Source organism: Euprymna scolopes, chromosome 22, assembly GCF_053919585.1.
Source record: "Euprymna scolopes isolate OS-2025 chromosome 22, ASM5391958v1, whole genome shotgun sequence".
Lineage (NCBI taxonomy): Eukaryota > Metazoa > Mollusca > Cephalopoda > Sepiida > Sepiolidae > Euprymna > Euprymna scolopes.
Genome location: NC_136503.1, coordinates 103,965,714 through 103,987,396, shown reverse-complemented (window position 1 = coordinate 103,987,396; position 21,683 = coordinate 103,965,714). Strand labels below are relative to the sequence as shown.

The window sequence follows — 21,683 nt, the reverse complement described above, 5'->3', positions numbered from 1 at the left end:
AAACCAGACGAAAGTGTACTCGCAAGAACGAACAAAAATGAATGAAAAATCTGTGTTTAGTGATGTATGTGCCGTTTTCTAACGCTGGCCCAATGGACCAACAAAATCATCATATCTAATTTAGCAATAGTTTTATATGCTGGTATGTATTGGACGATTTAAAAATTAAATCGTAAACTAACCTATCTCTGACCAGGACTTTATTCGTGTTTCTGAAGTATAATTTACAACCCAGTGTGCAACAGACCGACAAGGGCCAGAGTTACAACTAGGGGTGGACCAATTATCAAATCGCCCAATAGGTTTTCTAATGCTGATTTATCAGCAAATTTTTTTGTCATAAATGATACTAATATTAATTATCTTGAAAAGGAAGACAAGTTAACTCCCATTTTGCTTGCCAGTGATAATTTATCAAAGAGTCATGCATCATCTAAACCATATAATCAAATGACAGGCATGATATGCTGTTATTAACACGTAGACTTTTACAATTGCATTGAATTTGAGGCAAATGGATTTAAGCATATGAAAGATTTCCCTCCTTTCTCGTCCTATAGAATTATTTTTTTTTTTTTTACTTTAAATCACTGTCAAAGAAAATTATTACTTCATTTTTCAGTTTTCATGTTGAGGAATTGCACAGTAAATTGCGACGATGTGAAAATCGAAAATAAAGCATTCTTCAGTCATATTCTTGTTCCTCATTTTCGGACTCTTGCAGCCAATTTTTGGTCTAAACATTTGAAATTTTGCATAAAGTGTATTCAGACATAGGGCAAGCTTTTTAATCGGCTTTTGGCTGAAAATGTGGCTACCAAGGGGGTCAAAGTTAATGATTTGACCTTTGCGGTCTCTAGCAAACTTTTCAGCAAATTTTTGGTCTGAACATTTGAAATTTTACATAAAGGGTATTCAGACATGCAGCAAGCTTTTTAATCAGTTTTGGGGCGAAAATTTGTCTGCCAAGAGGTTAAAGTTGAAAGAGTTGATCATTGTAGACTACCAAACTTCCTTGCCAATTTTGGGTCTAAACAATTAAAATTTTTGATGTAGGTTACCTGGACATGAGTCAAATATATTTTTAATATATATATATATATGCACATAAAGTTATGAACAGTACATAAGGCCCGAACAAAGCTGGGCTGAACTGCTAGGAAGTCAAAAATGCTGACATGTTCAATTATGGTGCAGAAATAAAGTACCAAATGTCATAAACATACTAATTTTAAAATCATATATTACAAAAACTATTAGAAGATCTGGAATATTGCATGCCAAATCAATACACATTGTAGAATGCCATATCTTAATGTCAGCTCTTTACACCATGTACTTCTTAAATAGTATCCTCAAGCAAATGTAATAATTTTATCTAGTGTTTTTCACTGTTTATCATGGCGATGTAATTAAGTAAACATACAAGTTTAACATCAATTTAATTTTCATAAAAGAAAGAGCTGCAGGTTATCAACGAGGTTTTATAAAATTGATATTTTTTTGCAATCTGTTGAATTCTTCGCTTGGCATTGATTACATTCGTATATTAGGTGGTTCCCTCAACCCTTTTCCCCAGTCAAGCATATACAGAGAAAAAAAACTTCAGCTGTCCTTCACTGCTTGTGGCACAATCACTGGTTTTGTATTGTTTATTAAATTGTTAGGTGAAAGTACAAACTAATTTTTTTTTTTGTTGTTGTTTTAACATCTTTATTTTATTTTTGTATTGGCTTTGTTCAAGTTAACGCTGTGATTGTTTACAAATGATTTATTTCCAGTTTGTGCGGATAGTTCTGGTTTACGTTGAATGCTCAGAAAAAGTCCCTTCTGATTAATGTTCATCAGTTTTAAAATAAGCAAATGAACTTGGCTGTTTTTCAGAATAACAGACTATTTTTATATGGCACACAATCAGATATGACTTTTTGTGGCATATATGTGAAGCAGAATGATTTGTACGAATCAAAATTTTTTAAAAAGAGATTCATTCATGTTTTTCATATAAGAATTTGCAACGCTATAAAATTCCTATCTTAACAAATTACCATTGGGGACTTGTTCAAAAAAATTGTCCAGTTACTGAATCCATTTGGAGAAAATCACCAAAGAAGCAAGTCACAGAACTTCAACCATATCGATGATAATACCTACAATTTTAGCTTTGAGGTTATTTCTTTCAAAAGCTGTCCAATCTGATTCTGATATTTCTGAATTTAGTGGAATCCTTACCATTGTTGAACAATTCAATGCATCAATGGAAACAAGATCTTCATCCTATCTAGATGATAGAAAATTGTGTCTACTTTCCTAGATCCATGATTCACATTTACATTTCAAAAGAATGACATGGAAAACATTAAGAATTGAATTCTACATCTGCTTTCTACAGATGATAATCAAGTAGAATCAACTTCTTCAAGCTCTGTTGAGGATCAAGAAAATCAAAGTAAAAACTAAAACTGTACCTCTTCAAAACTGTTTGATGAATTAGCTTCGAATAAACCTACAGTAACAAATCAAAAGTTAGAGCAGGTAGAAGCTAAGTTAAACCTGGAGACTGCAACTACAACAAAAATACAAGAATCTCAATCTAAACTCAGAAGTAAATCCCTCATGATTAAGTGCACAAAAGAACGACCATTACGTAGCTTTACAATTACTCGCAAGAAGTGTTGATCCATTTCAGTGATGGAAATGGACACAGGAAACCTTACCACTGCTGAGTAAACTGGCTTAAAAATATTTAAGCGCACCACCTTTATCTTGAAGGGTTAAAGGCACTTTATACAGGTGGTAACGTGTATGAACCTATGAGGAACAGATTGTGTCTACACTACAATTTAAAAGTATTCAACTTTAAATAGTGAGCAAACTATGAGAGCAGAGGAGACAGGCAGCAAGAATAGAAGAGGAAGTAGAGCAGCAGCAGGTGCAGAACTTCAGTTTATAGTTATTCACTTAAATTACAATTTGTACTTTGTAGTTGGTTTGTAATTTATTTTTTCTCATCTAATTGTTTAATTATGTTCATTTAAGAATTAGAAATCGTACTTTTATTTAATAAAGACAAAAAGACATAATTATGGCCAGACACTCAACAAATGTTAAGTTAAATTAGTAGTTACTATGTTAATGTGTAAAAGCTATCTGAGGAGTCACTTGGCAGTGATGAAATGATTTAAATTTAATAGGAAAGAGAAAAGTAATTAATCGGCCGATTAGGCCAATTACTAATTACCTGCTGATTAATTGGTACACCCTTAGTTACAAGCCAGAATACAATATACCATCAACAGTTTTATTTTATAACCCAAGTGCTATGGACGGATGAAAATGCTATTTATAACTGGAGTACAAATAACGAACAAAAGTGCTAAATCAAGCTTCAGTGCAATAGATTGATAGCTTTCAGGAATAGGTTGGTTGGTTGGTGGTTTTTGTTTTACGGCATATCAACCCTTTTCAGGTTATTTAATGCCGAATCCGGTGATTTTGAAGAAAAATTTTTTAATAGAATATATTTGTTTTTTGCAAGTCAGTTTCTATTTAATCCATAGTTGGGACCCTAACAGGTACTACCACTCCGGGTCAGAGTGGACCTGGGAGCAATGGTAATTAAAGGGTGGCTCCACACTCCACAGAGCCCGCAAGCTGGGGCCTCACCATCAGATATAGTTTAAGGTCATATCCAGGACCTTCAGGAATAGGAGAACACCCGTAAAAAAAAAAGATGAGTAAAGATTAATGTTCCTATTTAGGATATAAATAAAAGATCTACGACTAAAAGTAGTTTCACACGTTTTTAATAAAGTGAGCATAAGTGGGCAATTATATCCTAAAAATAGACAGAGTTGATTCTGTGGAAAATAAGCACGTTAAGAGTAATGTATGGAAGGATTTTATTTATAACAAACTGAAAGAATCAGTTTGTCAGTGGATAATTATATTTTAAACAATATATATGCCGCTCCCCATCTGGGGGAACCAAATCGGTAAAAGGGAAAATTATTCCCAACTTGCATTTAGGTAAAGATGCACTTTCATATAAATAATTGAATTCATTCAAAAGTATCGCAAAAAAAAAAAAAAAAAACAAAAAAAAACAAATGACATCCACATTATGGCCATAGATATATATATATACATGTATATCTATATATATTACACTAGCAGGTTGCCCGGCATAGCATAAATATTATTTTTTAATTTATAAAGAAACTAAGACATGTGCATGCGAGTATTATGTTTTTTTTTTTTATAAACCGTTCACTTCTTGTAAGTAAAAAAGAAAAAAAAAAATACTCGAGCTGAGATTAAAACCAAAACATTAAGACAGTGAATCAAGTACGATAAACCATTAGACCAGCATGACACCATCTTTAAAAAAAATTACTAATTCTTAACATAATCTGTAATATGAACTATTCGCGCATGCACATTCGTGAAACAGTTAGCAAACATAAAAATTCTAGTATATAGGTTGTCCACACACGCATTCTCACTTTTATAGATATACTAGCAGATTGCCCTGGCGTTACCCAGTCGTAAAATATGCATAAATATTATATTTTTATTAATACAGAAACAGACGTGCATGCGAGTATTACGTTTTTTTCTCAACCGTTCACTTCTTGTAAGTAAAAAAAAAAAAAAAAAATACTCAAGCTGAGATCAAAACCAAAACCTAAAGACAGTCAAGTACGATAACCATTAGACCAGCGTAACATGATTTTTAAAAAGTGTTTTAAAACCTACTTATTCTTAATATATATAATCTGTAATGTGAACTATTCACACATGTGCAACTTAACTTAATAAAGTCAGTCATGGCTATGCGAACAATTTCGTAAAGATTAACCAATTTGCATATTCTTTAAAAAAAACAAACAAAAAAAAAAAAAACTTTAATTATTTTTTATTGCTTCTTGATGATTGGTTTCATTTAACTATTACTCTCAGTTCTATTTATGCATATTTTCGATATTGTGCATAATTGTGTAGCATTTAGGATGAAAAATTTGTAGCACAAACAAATGTGTCTGTGTGTGTGTATATATATATATATATTACATATACACACTCGTGAGGAAAAAATGGGCCAAACAAATTTTATACATTTCATTGCACTAAAAGCTATATTGAACAAAGAACAATTGAACAAGGAAACTTAAACGAGACTAATAACACAGAACAAGACATTTACTTTAATAAATGCTTAGGATGAAAACGCATTCCCTTTTGATTTCTTTAAAAGATCAATCCTTTTAGACATACTCTCAACCAAAGTGGAACACTGAAGAGGAGATGCTATTCCATTCGCTTTGTACAGCTTCTCAGTTTGTCATGGTTCAAAAACGTTCTTCCGGCGAATGCATGAGATATTATGAACCAAATATTCTCGATTGGGTTTAAATCGTGGCTTTGACCTGGCCAAAATATCACATCAATTGAATTATCAGAAAACCATTTTTTGTAACTTTAGCAGTGTGTGCAGGGGGCATTATCATGTTGAAAAATGATGTTCTGGGATATTCCTAGCTTCTGGATACTTGGTAATAGTCCTGTTTCTAATATTCGAATGTATTCCTTTGCATTGATTGACTTCTCAAATCTAATAAGTTCCCCAACTCCTGCTGCAGTAAAAGTTCCCCATACCATTATCCCTCCATTCCCATGTTTAACTGTCGTTTTTATGCAACTTGGCAAAAATCTTTCTCCAGTTCTTCGATTGCACCGTTCGGGAACATTGAGAGCATCACTAACAAGTCAAAATCTTGATTCATCTAATCAGAAAACATTCCTGAACCAGTCTGTATCTTTCTTGCCATAACATGAAAAAAATCTTTCTATCATTGACGTTCTTCCTAGATAAAAATCGCTTCTTTGCACACCTTCTAGAGGAAAATCCCATTTCTTTCATTCGTCTAGATCAGCGATTCTCAACCGGGGTCCACATGGACCCTATATTTCTGGGGGTCCACAGAATTATTATTATTACTTATCATAATTATTATAGTTGTTGTAGAATACTTTATTTGCATTAAATTAGTTTTCATTTAAAAATGAAGCTTAATTATATAATATTTCTTTAATTATTAAAACCTTAAAATTTATATTAGTGAAAAATAGAAGATTGTCTTATGACCAATAATTATGAAGGGGTCCACCAAGTTAAAAAGAAGGGAAAAGGGGTCCATGAGTAAAAAAAAGGTTGAGAACCACTGGTCTAGATATCGTATATCTAGAAAGAGAATTTCCAACCCCTGTTTTGAATTCTTTGCTATGGTCAACATAAGTTTCTTTTGATTCTTCAAAACAGTCAATTTAAGCCTGTGGTCGTCCTTCAAAGTGGATCCAAATTTCCCTTTTACCAAGCGTTCGACTTCAAACCTTTGACCAATTCGCTTCATTGCAGAAAAAGATGTTTTCACATTCTTTTCTTAAAATATCAAAAATCTGCTTGTAAGTCATTTTGGACCGCAATTCGGTTTTTTATATCCTCACCAAGATGCGGTGTTACCATTTTTACGATTAATTTTTTCACTTATTATTATATGCTGTAATAATAATGATCAGCAAAATAGAAATTTTCAGTTAAGATTAACAAAATTTGATGGAAAAATATTGAAAAATCGATTTCTTCCTTCTTGGCCCATTTTTTTTTTTGCTTGTGTGTGTGTGTGTATATGACATCTTTCCGTGATGAGTACGTACATTATAAAGATTTTTCTGTATTTTTTTTTTATAATTCTAAATATGAAACAAATTTTATGTTGAGACTTGAACGAATGAACATTATGTTTTCACACAGCCTTCATTAAAAAAAAAATAGATAAATAAAAAGAGTATACTGCTCTATTAAACTTTTATTGCCTAAATAATTTGACTTTGCTCGTTTAAAAAATAAGTTCTAGTTGCCATTTGGGAAAAAAAAAAAAAAAAAAAAAAAAAAAAAAAAAAATCACTTGCAAATGCGACTGTCTCACTCGCAACATAAAGCCCTGTACATAATGTTCTTTGTTTTAGATGTATTCAAGCATTTCTAAAAAACGCTTGGTCTATCATGTATGAGTTAGAAACAGCATTTAAGAAAACGATCAATTTCTTTCGCATGATATGTTTTAATTATTTCTTTGTGATCTGACCGAAAGAGATGCTAAAACAGCTGTTCACAAAAATTCACAGATTTACAAAGATCACAAATCAATTTTCAAGCTTTGCTGGGAAAAAAAAGAAAATTGATTTTTTATAATCATTTTATTTATTCTGATCAAGCATGCAAAACAAAAATTAACGCCTAAGTTGTTATATAAAAAAGAAAAAAAAAATTTCAATTGTTAGTTTGAAAAAGTTAAGAGAGGCTAGAATGAGTTCAGGGAGAGTTACCATTGTTGACCAAGGGAAAAGTTGTACGGAAGTGAATGGGATAATATAGTAATCATTAGTAGTGAAAATTTGGTAAATTGGATTACTCAAGGGAATGGCTTACTCAAGAATTTGTTTATATTGGACTTAAAGAAAACCATATTGTAGATAGCTGAAAAGCAGGCAAACGGAAAAGATCCACAGGCGTGCAGTTCTAAGAAAATTTATGTTTAGGCACAGATTGGTAGTAAGAGAAATAATTAATAGTGGTTTCAGTTTTTTTTTTTGTTTTTTTGTTTTTTTTTTTAGTGGTTTTTATTTTTTTTCGTGAAAGTTTGGCAAGGAGGGGAGGGGGTCATAGATTAGAGCTCAGATGAGCATTTGCCATGAAAATAACAGTAGAGTAGAGACAGGTTAGTAACGTCTCTTTTGTGAGAAAGAGCAGGGAAGAAAAAAAGACATCCCCTACTAGGCTATGAAGCGAGTTTTGAACTCGAAGCATGCAAAACGAAAATTAAAACAAGTTCTGGGAACATTTGCCAGTACTAACCAGCAGTATTACCCTTGTTGACCAAAGGAAAAGTTTATCAGGCATGTGCGCATAGAGAAATATTAAAGTGAAACTTTGCCAATGAGAGTTAAAGACATGCATTGCATGGATAGAAATGATATGGTAAATGTGTAATGTGAGTCTTAAAGACAGACTTAGATCTGTTGACCTCAGAGAAAGATTAAACCTTGACAGTATAAAGAGATGTGTGCAGAACAGGAAACACTGTTGGTTTGGTCACGTTAAAAAAATGGAGTAGAGTGTTTGGATTAATAGATTTAGAAGAGACGAGGTAGCGTGATAAATGAAAATCCAAATAGAAAACTTTGTGAAATTCCAGTAACTTGTAAAAAATAAAAAAAGACACATAAGCGCAACTTTGTTTATAAGATTCAGCTAAAACATTGAATCTTCATAATACGATTCATAGCACTGCAGAGATCAAATCAGATATTTTCCTTTTAAATAGTAAACTAGCAGGCCGCCCAGCGTTACCCAGTCGTAAAATGTTTAAATGTATTTTAATTCATGCAAATTTCGTATTTATTATTATAGTGCCAATGCCAATTCTGATTATTATATTGTACCCAATATATATTAGAGATTATAAGTTAAAAAAATATATAACTTTGATGCCACCAGATAGAATTGAAACCAAAACAGTTCTCCAGCATTATTTCTTACCCTCCGAGCAAAAGTAGGAAAACAAAATGACTATGATAGAAACATTTTATCGCTGTAAAAAAGTTCCAAAAATACGCTCTGGATGATTCCCTTAATGTGCAACCTTAAGGACAAATGGCACATACCTCACTACACAATTCAGATGATTACCTTTACAACAAGTCTGGTTAATATTGTAAAATACCAGTGGCAAGTAAAGTGTATGTACAGGATGACTGGAAACAAGTGTCGGGATAAGCGGAGAGCACATACAGCGCCTAGAATTCTCAAATGGTCACCCATCTAGTATTATCCTGGCTCAGCGTTGCTTAACTTTGGTGATCTGATATGAACCGGTGTGTCAATATGATTATGCCGTATACTATATATATATATATATATATATATATATATATACACACACACACACACATACATGTGTGTGTGTGTGTATATATATATATATATATATATATATATATATATATGTAGTACTTCAAAATGCTATGTTGTATTATTGATTTAAATAACAGTAAACCATTTTCATGGGGATATAGGAGTGATAGATGAAAAAGAAACCTTTTGGACAAGTGAACGTATTTTGCTCGTAATTTATGATCAAGCAGACAATCTCTAACAAGAAGGGATCAAACCAAGATGAGCTTGTAAATCATTTTGTGATTTGCAAAAGAAAAGAAAAAAGTAAATCCTCGAAATATCAAAGTTTCCCATTGTCTCTTAAAAGGTCATTTAATGTCACCGAACAAAAACTGACTGTAACCGATTTGATGAATGGCAGATCAATGCTGATGACTGAAAGTATTAATGTCCAGACCCAACTTAAGAGATTATTAGCAACATTTATCGCCATATATAATAATTTTGATAGCAGAAACGACAAACATACTTTACTGTTTTGATGAGGAAGGGTTTTATTAAAAACAATTTTTTTTTTTTAAGATAAATCTTTATCTTAGATCCAACTACAAACTTTCCTTTAAAATGACGACTTGTGTAGGTTTTACGCAGATTCAGAAAATCTCATTTATATTTGGCAGATACAAGTAGTTTGGAACAAATATAATTATATCCAACCGACACTGCCACATGCAAATTTCTTTGTTGTTTCATAGTATTTGTGCTTGAGGATCCTGACAGCAATTATCAAGGTTAAATTTGTGGCAAATATTTGGACAGTCACTCCACTACCAAAATGGGGTGCATTCCGAAAGCCATTTTTAACATGGGGATGTTGCCAGTAACCATTCTGAAAGCCGTTTTTAACATGCAGAGATTGGGGGTGTCTATTCCAAAAGCAGTTCTTAACATGAGGACAGTTGGGTGTTGGGCAACAACAACCATACTTTTTCTATAAGAGGAGAGGGGCAGGCTTCCACTGGACAACGCCGGCTAACGTGTCCTGCTAGTATATTACATTCCTACTTACTTGCCTCCTTACGAGGGTAGAGTTAGACACAAGGTCAGTTTTTAATGTGGAGAACGATCTCTACTAAGCTACTTTTTTATCTACAGACTTAAAAGTTGATATATAGGAGATTTGGACCCGTGGAAAAAATTTGACTTTTTAGCTGGTAAAAGTAGCTTCTGAGAGGGGTCAAAATTTGACTTGTCAGGCGTAAGTTAACTAATGTTACTTCTACACTAGCAGTGTCAGAAACCGATCTTAAGAACGCGTGAAAAAAAAAAAATTGAATAATTCAACCTATCTTTAAAAGCTTATAACTACTTGAAAAATGTAATTCAAACCATATTTTTTTTTTAATTAAAGGAGCAAAGACCAAATTAAAAATAACAGGTTTAATAGCAAATTATGCAACATTTGTTGTTTTTTTTTAAATCGGTTTTCTTTAAAAAAGATTTGAAGAAAATCAACGAAATTTTACTTCAATTATAGAAAAAAAAAACTGATATAAATAAAAAAAAAATCGCTTACCTATAAAAAATACTTTTCTAATGTGTAGTTCCATTCTTTATTGTTAAGAATTTATCCATATTTATATTTTAAATTCTATTTATTTTTTAAATAAAAAATTTTTTAAACGACTATTTGAAAAAAAGTGCCATTGCGTAAACATTTTTATGTTCTTATCGAAAAACCAGAAGTACTGTTTTTTTCTTGTTTAGAACTATGGATGGACAGAAGGCAGTAAAAACCACACTTTCGCATTAGCCGTCTGGCCTTGTGCGTGAAGAACTATGGGTTCCCATAGGTAAAAACTAGTCAAATTTTACTTATAAGTTTTTGCCTAAAAAAGTCAAGGAATTTTTTTTCTTTTCTTAAAAAAATACATAAATTTTTGATTTAATATATTTTAATTCTGCTTTATCGAGTGAAATTTTTGTTTTTAAATATCTAAAAAACATTGAATGAAATAGAAAAAATTGTCAGCGTCCAATACTTACTGGACAATATAAGCAGAGCATAGGCTTCCAATTAAAAAAAAAAAAAAAAATGGTTTAAAAAGAAGAGAGAAAAGTTTTAAACTTTGGACTTTACAGGTAAATTTCCAAAAACACTTTTTTTTTTGTTTTAATTTACAATATATTATTTATTGATTTTTTATCTTCAATTTGTGATATATAAAACTTTGGTGGTGAGTAAATTAATTATTAAAATTTTAATAGACATTTCAAAATGTGGGGGGGGGGGGGTGAATTAAAAAAAAAAACAACGTTTATTTGGTTTATTGGAAAGAGCATAAAATTTCATATTGACCCTGAAAATATCGTAAAAATTGAATCAATAGAAAAATTTTGATAGATTTTTAAAGTTTAAAAATTGAAAAAACATTAACTCGTAAAATTCAATTGATTTCATTACGTTAAAAAAAATGGCTGCATGAAGGTGCGCCGGCACTTTGTAAACACTATTTTTTAAAAAATAATATTTCTATTATTTTTTAAACAACTTAAATAGTTTATTTTGGAAGTATATTGCATAAAGAAAATAAACAACCCACTTTAAAATGAGAAATTACGAGTTTTTTATATTTTATTCGCAGTTTTATGTTAGGGGTGTCAAAAATTTCCCAAAAATTCTGATACACCTACTTCTACACATGCACAAATTATTTTTAAGTTTTTTTTTTTGTGTGTATGGACTTAGCTCATAGGGTAACGGATAAGGCTGGAGAGCTATATGTTTTGGTTTCGATTCTAGCTGATGGCATCCACGTCATTTTTTAAACTTGAAATCTACGATATATTGGGCACAATATCATAATCAAGAGAATTGACTATAATAAGAATACGAAATCTGCATGATTTAAAATATTGTATTTAAGCATATTTTATGACCAGGCAACGCCGAGTGATCTGTTAGTTCACTATTAAAAAATATATTTAGTTTGATCTGTGTGCTATGATTCATTACAAAGATTCAATGTTTTAACTGAATTTTAGAAACAGTTGAAGTTGCGCTTCCATATTTTAAGTTACCGAAGTTTTACAGTTTGTGCTATCTTGATTTAATAATTATTGTTTCCTATTCGAATTAATTTTCATTTATCAGTAGCAGGAGGTTGGGGGGGGGGATATGTGTGTGCCTGGCATAGCAGGTCATAAAATACGCTTAAATATATTTTAATTCATGTAGATTTCATTTTGTTAATAGTCTCATGACCTGTCGAAATTGGAGGAATTTGAAAGAAATCACTATTCAATAGAGTTTACCAGCGAAAATATGTACGTAACGATCGGAGGTTACATCGGGCGAAACGTGAAATTCACCATGTGAACATAACTAAGCTCCAACTCCTGTCCCATCACCGCAATGTTTTTAATAGAATGTGCTCTGATAAACTCGTTACACTTGTGCCCCCCCTCGATGTACATATCCCCAACAAACTTGCTTAGCAACAAAATCTCACCCCTTCACTGTTGAGGTTCCTAAATGCCAGAAAGCTTTCTACTCTAATAGTTTCTTTCCTTGAACAGTTAGACTTTGGAATTGTCTTCCTGCTACCTGCTTCCCTGGCTGTACTGATATGCAGAAGTTTAAATGTAATATAAAACAACATCTTTTTAATCTTTCCTAGGCATAGTCCTAAATGGTAGCCTCTTACGTCCAAGTGGTGATATGCCTTGTTAGGGAGCGAACGTAAAAAAAAAAAAAAAAAAAGAAAAAGGTTGAGAAGTACTTTGAACAATGCGTGAATAGTTCTGAAAGTGACACAATGTCCAACGAGCAGGATTGGAGATGCGCCGCTGTACAACTCATGCGCTCTACCGATCCAAGTTATAACAGGACCATTGCTAGCACCTTCAAAAATGCATTGCTGGATTGCCACGAATAACAGGGACGTGACCAGGCTGATGAAAAAGTTTCCGGCCACGGTTATGGTCTTTGGTGTGGTTTCAAGTGAGGGCCACATCGTGCCACCTCACATTTTTGAAGTTGGCTTGAAAGTCAATACCAAAGTGTACCTGGATGTGCTGAAGAGTGTGGTGATCCTCTGGTGCAATCTGTCGCTGGCAGACCTTACGTGTGGCTGCAGGACTCGGCGCCGGCCCACAAGTCCAAAGAGACCCAGGCTTAACTTCAGAAAGACTGCTACTACTTTGTACCCTTCTCTTACTGGCCCCCTCCCCCCAACTTGAAGCTGCTAGACTATATCGCTTAGTCATACATCAAGAACATCACCAACATGACCTCCCACAACACCAAAGCCAGCCTGATCGCTGCCATCTGTCGAGCTCCCGCCAGCGCTTGTGGAAAAGTCATGCTCCCAGTGTTGGACCCATGATCGCGGCTGAATTGAAAAGATTCAGTTCTACTACATAATCAAGTTCCTATTTACAATGCCTCCCCATGGGACAGAGTTAGACACCAGGGTCGTTTTTTAATGTGGAGAAAAGGAACAAAAATAAAAATTATCTCAGTCGTGAAGGAGAGAACAAGAAATTGAAGTGCAGCATCTGAAGAACAGATACTACACTTTGATCTGGACCCGAAGGCCAAGCAGTTGTAATCAAGTTACCGATTTTTTCAATAAAAGTTTTAAAATGAAGCTGCAGTGTCGTTTTCTTTAGGGCGACAATTATATCGTTCCATCTTGTATTTTGCTTTTATATAAATTTAAGAAAAAATAAAAATAAACAAAGAAAAACGTTTTTTTTAATTTGACAATTTAATATGTAAGTTTTTTTTTTGTTTGCTTTTGTTACGTTCAAGTTCTGAATCAAAATATTTAATTTTTGAAAAAAAAAAAAAAAAAAGAAAGAAACTTCAGTATGTGATTGTTTACAAAGGATTTACTTCCGTTTTGTGTGGACCGCGTTCTGCTTCACGATGAATGCCCTGAAAATGTCCCTTCTGATTAATGTTTTCCAGTTTTTAAATAAGCAAAACGAACTGGTTTGTTTTTCAGAAATAAAAACTTAATTGGTAAATTAATCAGATGGGACATTTTCAGAACAATTCGCACACAGTAGACTGAAAAATGAATGTTTGTGATTTTTTTTTTCTTAGCTGCATTTTATCCGGCGTTAAAATTTAATCATGTTTACACCTCCCCCCCCCCATTTCGATTTCCCATATTTTTTTTTATTTAAAAAATATTTGGTTAATTATTGTAAATAAATTATTAAAAATTTAGCGATTTTAATCCCGTTTAAATGACAATCAACTCGGACAATACGTAAATTTTTTTTATTTATTTTGCATTTTTAAGAAAAAAAAAATACATATAAAAATTTAGACTATTTTAAGATTTGAATATTATTTAATTATTTTTTTCTGTTTTTATTTCAAACATAAATATCAAACACTTTATATTGTCAAAACTTGATTAAAAATTAAAATAATTTTTAAAGAAAAAAAAAAATGTATAAAAATTTTGACTATTTTACTCTCGAGTAATTTTTTTAACGTTAACAATAACATTGTGATACTTGTGCCTCCTCTTTGTTACCGAGCTGAAATAACATTTAGAAAGCCATTCTTAACATGGGGAGGATGTTTTGTAATACTATAATAAACAATTTAACAACAAAATAAACGAAAACATCGTAAAAATTGAAAATACTGTTTAAAAAAAAAATTAAATTAAAATTTGAAAAAAAAAATAGCGCGGTAACAGACACAAACAACCTTATTTGTTATTATTTTTTTAAATTTTAAACGTAAATATTTTTAATGCACTGTCAAAACTAGACCGTAAAAAAACATGCGGACAAATAATTTAAGGTTTGCTTTTTAAGTCTCATGTTTAATATATATTATCCATATTTCGAATTTTTATTTATTTTATTAAAAAAAATTATTCACACGAATAAATAAATATAAACACAATACTTACAGGCAAGCAAAAAAGGCGAGGTAGCCTCCATCACTGCTCGACGCGTAGGATTCACTTTGAAAATAACTACAAAGTGAAAAAAAAATTATTACAGTTAAATATTGGAAACAAATCAAAACAAAAGAAAAAAGGAATACAATCCTGTTAACAAAAATAATATATACACATTATATTTTTTTAAAAACTCTGATAAGACTTAAGGTGAGGTGCTTACCGTTCAGTGTTCACCGCAAGAAATGTGGTCGTTCGGAGCCGGGCCGATGAGAACGCAACGGACAAATCCAACTCACGTGGTCGTCGCTGATTGGTTGATTCGTTTTCTGACGTGGCGCACACACATTTTGGACACATGAAATTTAACATCTTTTTTTTTCATATATATATATATATATATATATATATATATATATATATATTCCCCCCCCCCCAACAAAGACGGCTTTCCAATATAAGAAAACTATTGTACATAAAAATGTCTACCCCGTTTCCAAACCCTATCAATTACTCAAATCCCCTCTTCCCCCCAATCATCTCGTATATGACGTAAAACTTCATCCAGTGACGAGCCCCCTAATTTACGAATTCTGAGCCGTGTGGAGTCCAGGCCTCCAATTCTCGTTGGCCTCGGTAGAGTCACTCCTAAAACTTTACTGACCTGGAGTGGTGGTATCTCTCAGGGCGCTATTGCGTGCAAGCGTGTTGGTCGGTCATCAAAAATTTGTTTTTTTTTTAGGGGGGGTGCGGTGATGGGCATCCAATCATATTCAAACTATCTCCATTTTTTTTTTTTTTAAATATATTTCTCAGTTTTGGGTTTATACAATCAAGGAACTGACCCCAACTATCACTAGATCTTTGCACGGCACTGACCCTATCTATCGATTAAATAAAATCTATTGTTTACCGAAAAATTGGGCGTTTTACCCCTAGAAAAACTTGAGGGGTCTAACTAACATATCTTACTTTATTTTATTTTATTTTATTTTATTTTTTAGCAGTCATAAATAAGATAAAGACTTGTTTTCTGAATGAATGTCCCTGCTAGGGGATTTAGCCACACATTGACCAATCAGCTTGAAGGGTGCATTAATTTCCATCTTCCCCCTGAGAAACTTCTTTAGCTTGTTGAATAAAGAAGACAAGAAGTCTCATTCTAACATTAAAAAACAACTTTATTGGTTATTTTCGAGTAAGGAAATGGGTTAGTCATGGAAAGAGTTACTGTGTTATAATTATACACGCCTGTTGAAAGAGAGGAGAGTTCATGTGTATGTGTTCCGTGTTGAAGTCTGCGTGTGGAGGTAGCCATATTGACTTGGTATTCACCTGTCGAATCCCGAGCCCAAAGGCTGGGTGAGTTCTGTCGAGTCCCAAAAAAGAAATTTGGGGCGAGTTGTTGTTGTTGTTGTTTCCTACAATTATTACAAGAAGCTTTCTCTACCACCAATAGCAATAGCCAAGAACACATTACCCGAAAGTACTTCCTTTAAACTCCTCGGCCTAACATTTACAGGGAATATCAACTGGAATAGATACATTGAGAGCATTGCCGAGTCTGCTGTGAAGAAGGTGGGCTCTCTCTACCATGCTAGAAAACTACTTACACCTAAAAGTATCCTGTATCTCTATAAGGCTATCATTCGCCCATGTATGGAGTACTGTTGTCACATTTGGGCTGGTGCATCTGCTACTTATCTCTCACGCCTGGACAGGGTTCAAAAGAGAGTCACCAACCTGATAGGTCCTGAACTGTCATCTAAACATCAGCCTCTGTCCCATCGACGAAATGTTGCATCCCTCTGCCTGTTCTACAAGTACTTTAATGGTGAATGCTCTGACGAACTACAAGCACTTGTATCCCCTAGACGTGAATACCCCTGACAAGCGGCTAAATCCCACCCCTTCATAGTACAGATCCCTAGGTGTAAGAAGGCCTTCTACTCCAATAGTTTCTTCTCCAGAACTGCTAGACTTTGGAACTCCCTTCCAGGATTCTGCTTTCCCAACTGTACTGACATGCAGAAGGTCAAATTTAATGTGAACAGATATCTTGCTACTCATCTCCCTCCATAATACCTCTGCAACTTATGTCCCCGATAGTAGCCCCCCTACTTCAAAGTGGCATTGTGTCTTGCTTGGGGTTAAAATTGAATAATAAAAATGTCCAAGATCTAGGAAGAAAGAGAGAGAGTGTGTTACCGGTTTAACCTTTTATAAACTTGGTCACATGGCTGAGAGCTGGCTTCTGATTGGACAAGCCAGGAAGGAAGTGTATTCACACACACACACACACGCACACACACACACATATATGTATACCTGTTCATATTTTACTTTTAATTGAAGGCAAAAAGAAACTCTGCACAATGAAAACTTGTTATTTAAATGTAACTTTAGAACATTAATGCAACACAAATACAACAGGAGCACAATGAACTAGTTAATATTTAGTAGCATAGCCCTTCTGCAATTTCACAGCCTGCAATCTTTTGGTCATTCCTGGAATTAGTCTGCACCAATACTCTGGTGAAAGGGCATCCCACTTCTCTTTAATTTTTGCCCAAAATTCTTCCAGATTTTAAATTTTATTATTGCGTAGCTGTTGCTTGATGTAATGCTATACATTTTCGATAGGTGTGAGGTCAGGAGATTGTGTGGGCCAATCCAAATGTGGAATATCATACTCTTCAAGAAACCTCTTGACATTGCCAGTTGTGTGAATGGGAGCATTATCCTGCATGAAGATGAGATTATTATCCAAATTCCGGCCAAATTAAGGTAGAAAATGCTCAGTCAGCATATTAATGTACTTGATCAAATTATTTCGACCTTGCAAGCCCACACCAAAACTGAACCTCCACCACCTTACAGCATTGAAACTTTGAGTCATGATCTCCATTGCATCTGATGAAGTCCAGACAACACTTTCTGTTCTTTACAGAATTCATCGGCTTGCGTTTTGCAACATAGCCTCACAAATTAAATTCCTTCAATTTGTTCTTAACTGGAGAAAGAGAGCAGATTTTAACAAGATTGCACTGTTGTTGGATTTGGGGAGCCATTTCAAATCTGTTTCTGAGGCTGCGGATCTTGATAGCATCGTCTTCTCTGTAAGAAGTAACTTGAGGACGACTACAGGGTGGTCAAAAAGTCAGGTAACATTTTAAAGAAAAACGATATTAGCAATACACGTATATTTAAGTACCATACATTGAAATATAAAATGAAACAAACATGAAATATGTTTATTTTGTTAACTTAAATCTTTCTTCAAAATGTTTAGAATTGTTCCCCTTTTTATTCCTGATTGGAGTGCCATATTTCGTGATGATGTTTTGGGGGTTTCATCCACAATTGCCTGGACAGTAGCAATATTCTCATCAGACCGACCGGTTCTTGGTCTTCCTGACCGAGGTAAGTCAACAACAGAACCGGTTTCATCAAATTTCCTTAATTACATGCTTTCGTGTTACAGTAAAGCCAGGAAACAATGTAGAGAACTGGCGAGCAGTTTCAGCAGCATTTTTTATTGTACTGAGTGTACAATCTTACAATAGCAACCTTTTGCGGCGTTGTTAACTTTTGGGTGGCCATTATACCTGAAAGAAAGAAGAATATAAATGACACAACACATAGATTTAAAATTAAAGTTTATATATTACACTCAAATATTTAAACAAATAATATTAAACGAATAGAGATTATAATGGATCATATTGTTTTTTCTACCTTTAACATGTTACCTGACTTTTTGACCACCCTGTAGATTTAAGGGCATCACAAACACTGCCGGTGTTTTGACGCTTTTGTACAGTCATTCAGACCATTTTCTCATCACATTTCAATCTGCGGCTGATTTCTCGATTGGATGAACAAAAAAGTGGAGACTAATGAACTCCTTCCGATCATCAAGAGAAAGTCAAGGCATATGGACTAAATGTGACATTGTATAACCTGGATCAACAATAATTACGATTAGAGATGCTTTGTTGCTTAAAAGGTGGATATTTTAAGCTCATTTGTTGCTACAGAGTTTCTTTTTACTTTCTCGACTTGAAATTAATTTTTTAAATTGACGCAAACACTAGGATATTTGAATTAAAATTCAAATACAAACAGATAAAATTATAGAGGAATAAAAGGCGAATCAAATGAGGTATAGGTCGTTTAAACAGTTACATTCAATTTAGCTTAAATTTGCGGTTTTTGAAAAAATGACAAGTGTGCGGGCTTTCTTTTGGCGCCACTATATATATATATATAGCTTTATATAGCTACTGTTTCTTCTTCAATGCATTTGTTTGAATATGAAACTTGTTTCCTCTACTGGTCATAAATAAATCAACTTGCCGTATTCTATAAATGATACCTTCATTCTTAATGCCGTTAGACACTTGAAGATAAAACCACAAATATGTAAGATTGGGGTATCGAAAAATTACTTACCCAATCATAACGTCTTCAGAAAGAGTGAAAAACGCATGCCTAAAAATTCTGATGTATAGTGAGCTTAAAAGTGGTAATTGAAAGACTGGCAAACCCTTACTCTGATATAAGGACAAACTTGAGTACAATATTTCAGCCCTCAGTATTCCAACTACTAGACTTTTTTTTGCGTAGGCATTTAAAATTATTGTAGACTCTTGAGAATTCAGTATGTTATTGCTATACATTTTATGAGATGAATGACCAATTTTTGTGATTTCAGGTTCAAATGACAGCAAGAATTGGAATACTACTACTACTAAAGCCTGATTGTCACAGCTGGTAAATTTAAAAAATGCAATCTAGACGTGAGGACGCATTAGTAGAACGATATGCAATAAAATTGTGTTTTAAATTTGGGAAAATTACATAGAAGAGTATGAAATGCTTCAGACAGGCTTTAGACACTCTTACATGAATCAAGCATCAGTTTTTGAGTGGCATAAAAGATTCAAGGAAGGCAGGGATGATGAGGGAGGAGTAAGGAAGTGAGACCACCAGAGTTGATTGGCCAAATAAAGAATTTCATGGATAAGGACGGTCGTGTGACAATAAGTGCACACCATTCCACCATTCGCCCATGTATGGAGTATTGTTGTCATATTTGGGCTGGTGCATCTGCTGCTAGTCTCTCGCTCCTAGACAAGGTTCAAAAGAGAGTCACCAATCTGATAGGCCCTGAACTGGCATCTAAGCTTCAGCCTCTGTCCCATCGATGAAACGTTGCATCCCTCTGCCTGTTCTACAAGTATTTTAATGGTGAATACTCTGACGAACTGCAGACACTTGTGCCCGCACGACGTAGACACCCTCGTCAAACCCGACAGGCAGCTAAATCCCACCCCCACACAGTAGAGACCCCTAGATGTAAAAGATCTTTCTACTCCAGTAGTTTCTTCCCCAGAACCGCTAGACTCTGAAATTCCATTCCAGGTCTCTGCTTCCCTAACTGTACTGACATGCAGAAGTTCAAGTGTAACGTGGATTGACATCTTGCTGCCCAAATCCCAACATAGTGCCCCAGTAGTTGCTGCCCCTGATAGTAGCCCCCTACACCAAAGTGGCAATGTGCCTTGTTTGGGGTGAAAATGTAATAAAAAAAAAAAATTTAAAAAGTTTGATGTCAGTGTGGGAACTGTACACACAATTATTCACGAGGAACTGAAGATGCGGAAAGTTTATGGGAAGTTTGTCCCAAGGGTGTTCAGAGAAGATCAGAAAGAAAGACGTTGTAATGACGAAGATGGGCATCAAAACAGTTTCTCAACCTCCCTATTGTCCAGACCTTGCTCCCTGTGACTTTTGGTTATTTCTTAAGCTCAAGGAAAACCTTAGATGCTGTCATTATGAGACAATTAAGGAGATGAAAGAGGCTGTGACAAGGGTCATTCGCACAAGAGAACTTCCACGGGGCCTTCCAAAAGTTCTTGGAATGGAATGACACGTGCATTGTAGTTGAAGGGGATTACTTCGAAGGAGACTAGAGTTTCATGTGTGTATTATCAATCAAAATGCCCATACGAAAAAAGTCTGGAAACTTATTGAAGACACTTTGAGAATCTTTTAAGAACTTAGCACTTGATAGTAACAAATGGAGACACATGTGTCATATAGAAATCAAGACTTTTGAAGCAAATCGTATCAACAAACTGAAAGATGTATTATTAAGAACCACGATACTTGCTGCACAAACACCAACCTCCAAAAATTGTTAAATTGAAACATATAAAACATATTAAGACTTTAAAAACTCATTTTGGTATAAAATTTCAGATTTTTTTGCTAGTTTTATTTCCTATTTTTACCCCCCTAAAAATGGCGCCTTCTGACACGTGCTGCCTGGGGGTACACCGCTCCTTCCCCTTCCTCGCTACGACACTGGTTTGATTCACCGGGTATCTTTGAAATCTTTTTTCATGAGCTTGGTGTCACCGACCATCAATATGGATTTAGGTAAGCCCGTTCCACAGCAGATATCCTAACTCTAATCTCTGAACGTATATATCATTCACTGGACAATGCAGGGGAGGGTAAACTAGTAGCCCTAGATATATCTAAGGCTTTTGATAGAGTATGGCATGATGGTCTTCTCAGGAAAATCAGATCATATGGCGTCACTGGATGAATACATAATGTAATTAAATCCTTCTTAAGTAAGAGGAGAATCCAAGTTGTCCTCGACGGTCGTACATCTAAACAATATGATATAAATGCAGGTGTACCTCAGAGGTCTATCCTTGGACCTTTATTCTTCCTGATATTCATAAATGACCTCCCTGATAAAATTGTCTCTGAGA

The 21,683-nt window shown here is 34.0% G+C and overlaps 1 protein-coding gene across 1 annotated transcript in view; it reads right to left on the bottom strand.

The window, feature by feature from the left end:
* LOC145243589 (protein disulfide-isomerase A6 homolog) overlaps positions 1–15,203 on the bottom strand; it is a 46,651-nt gene extending 31,448 nt beyond the window's left edge. The window contains exons 1-2 of the mRNA XM_080106579.1: positions 15,116–15,203; positions 14,902–14,967 (exon numbers count right to left, since the gene is read on the bottom strand). Coding sequence (XP_079962705.1) covers positions 14,902–14,932 — 31 coding nt within the window. The 5' untranslated portion in view covers positions 14,933–14,967; positions 15,116–15,203. The remainder of the gene's footprint in view (positions 1–14,901; positions 14,968–15,115) is intronic.
* Between the last annotated feature and the right edge of the window lie 6,480 nt (positions 15,204–21,683).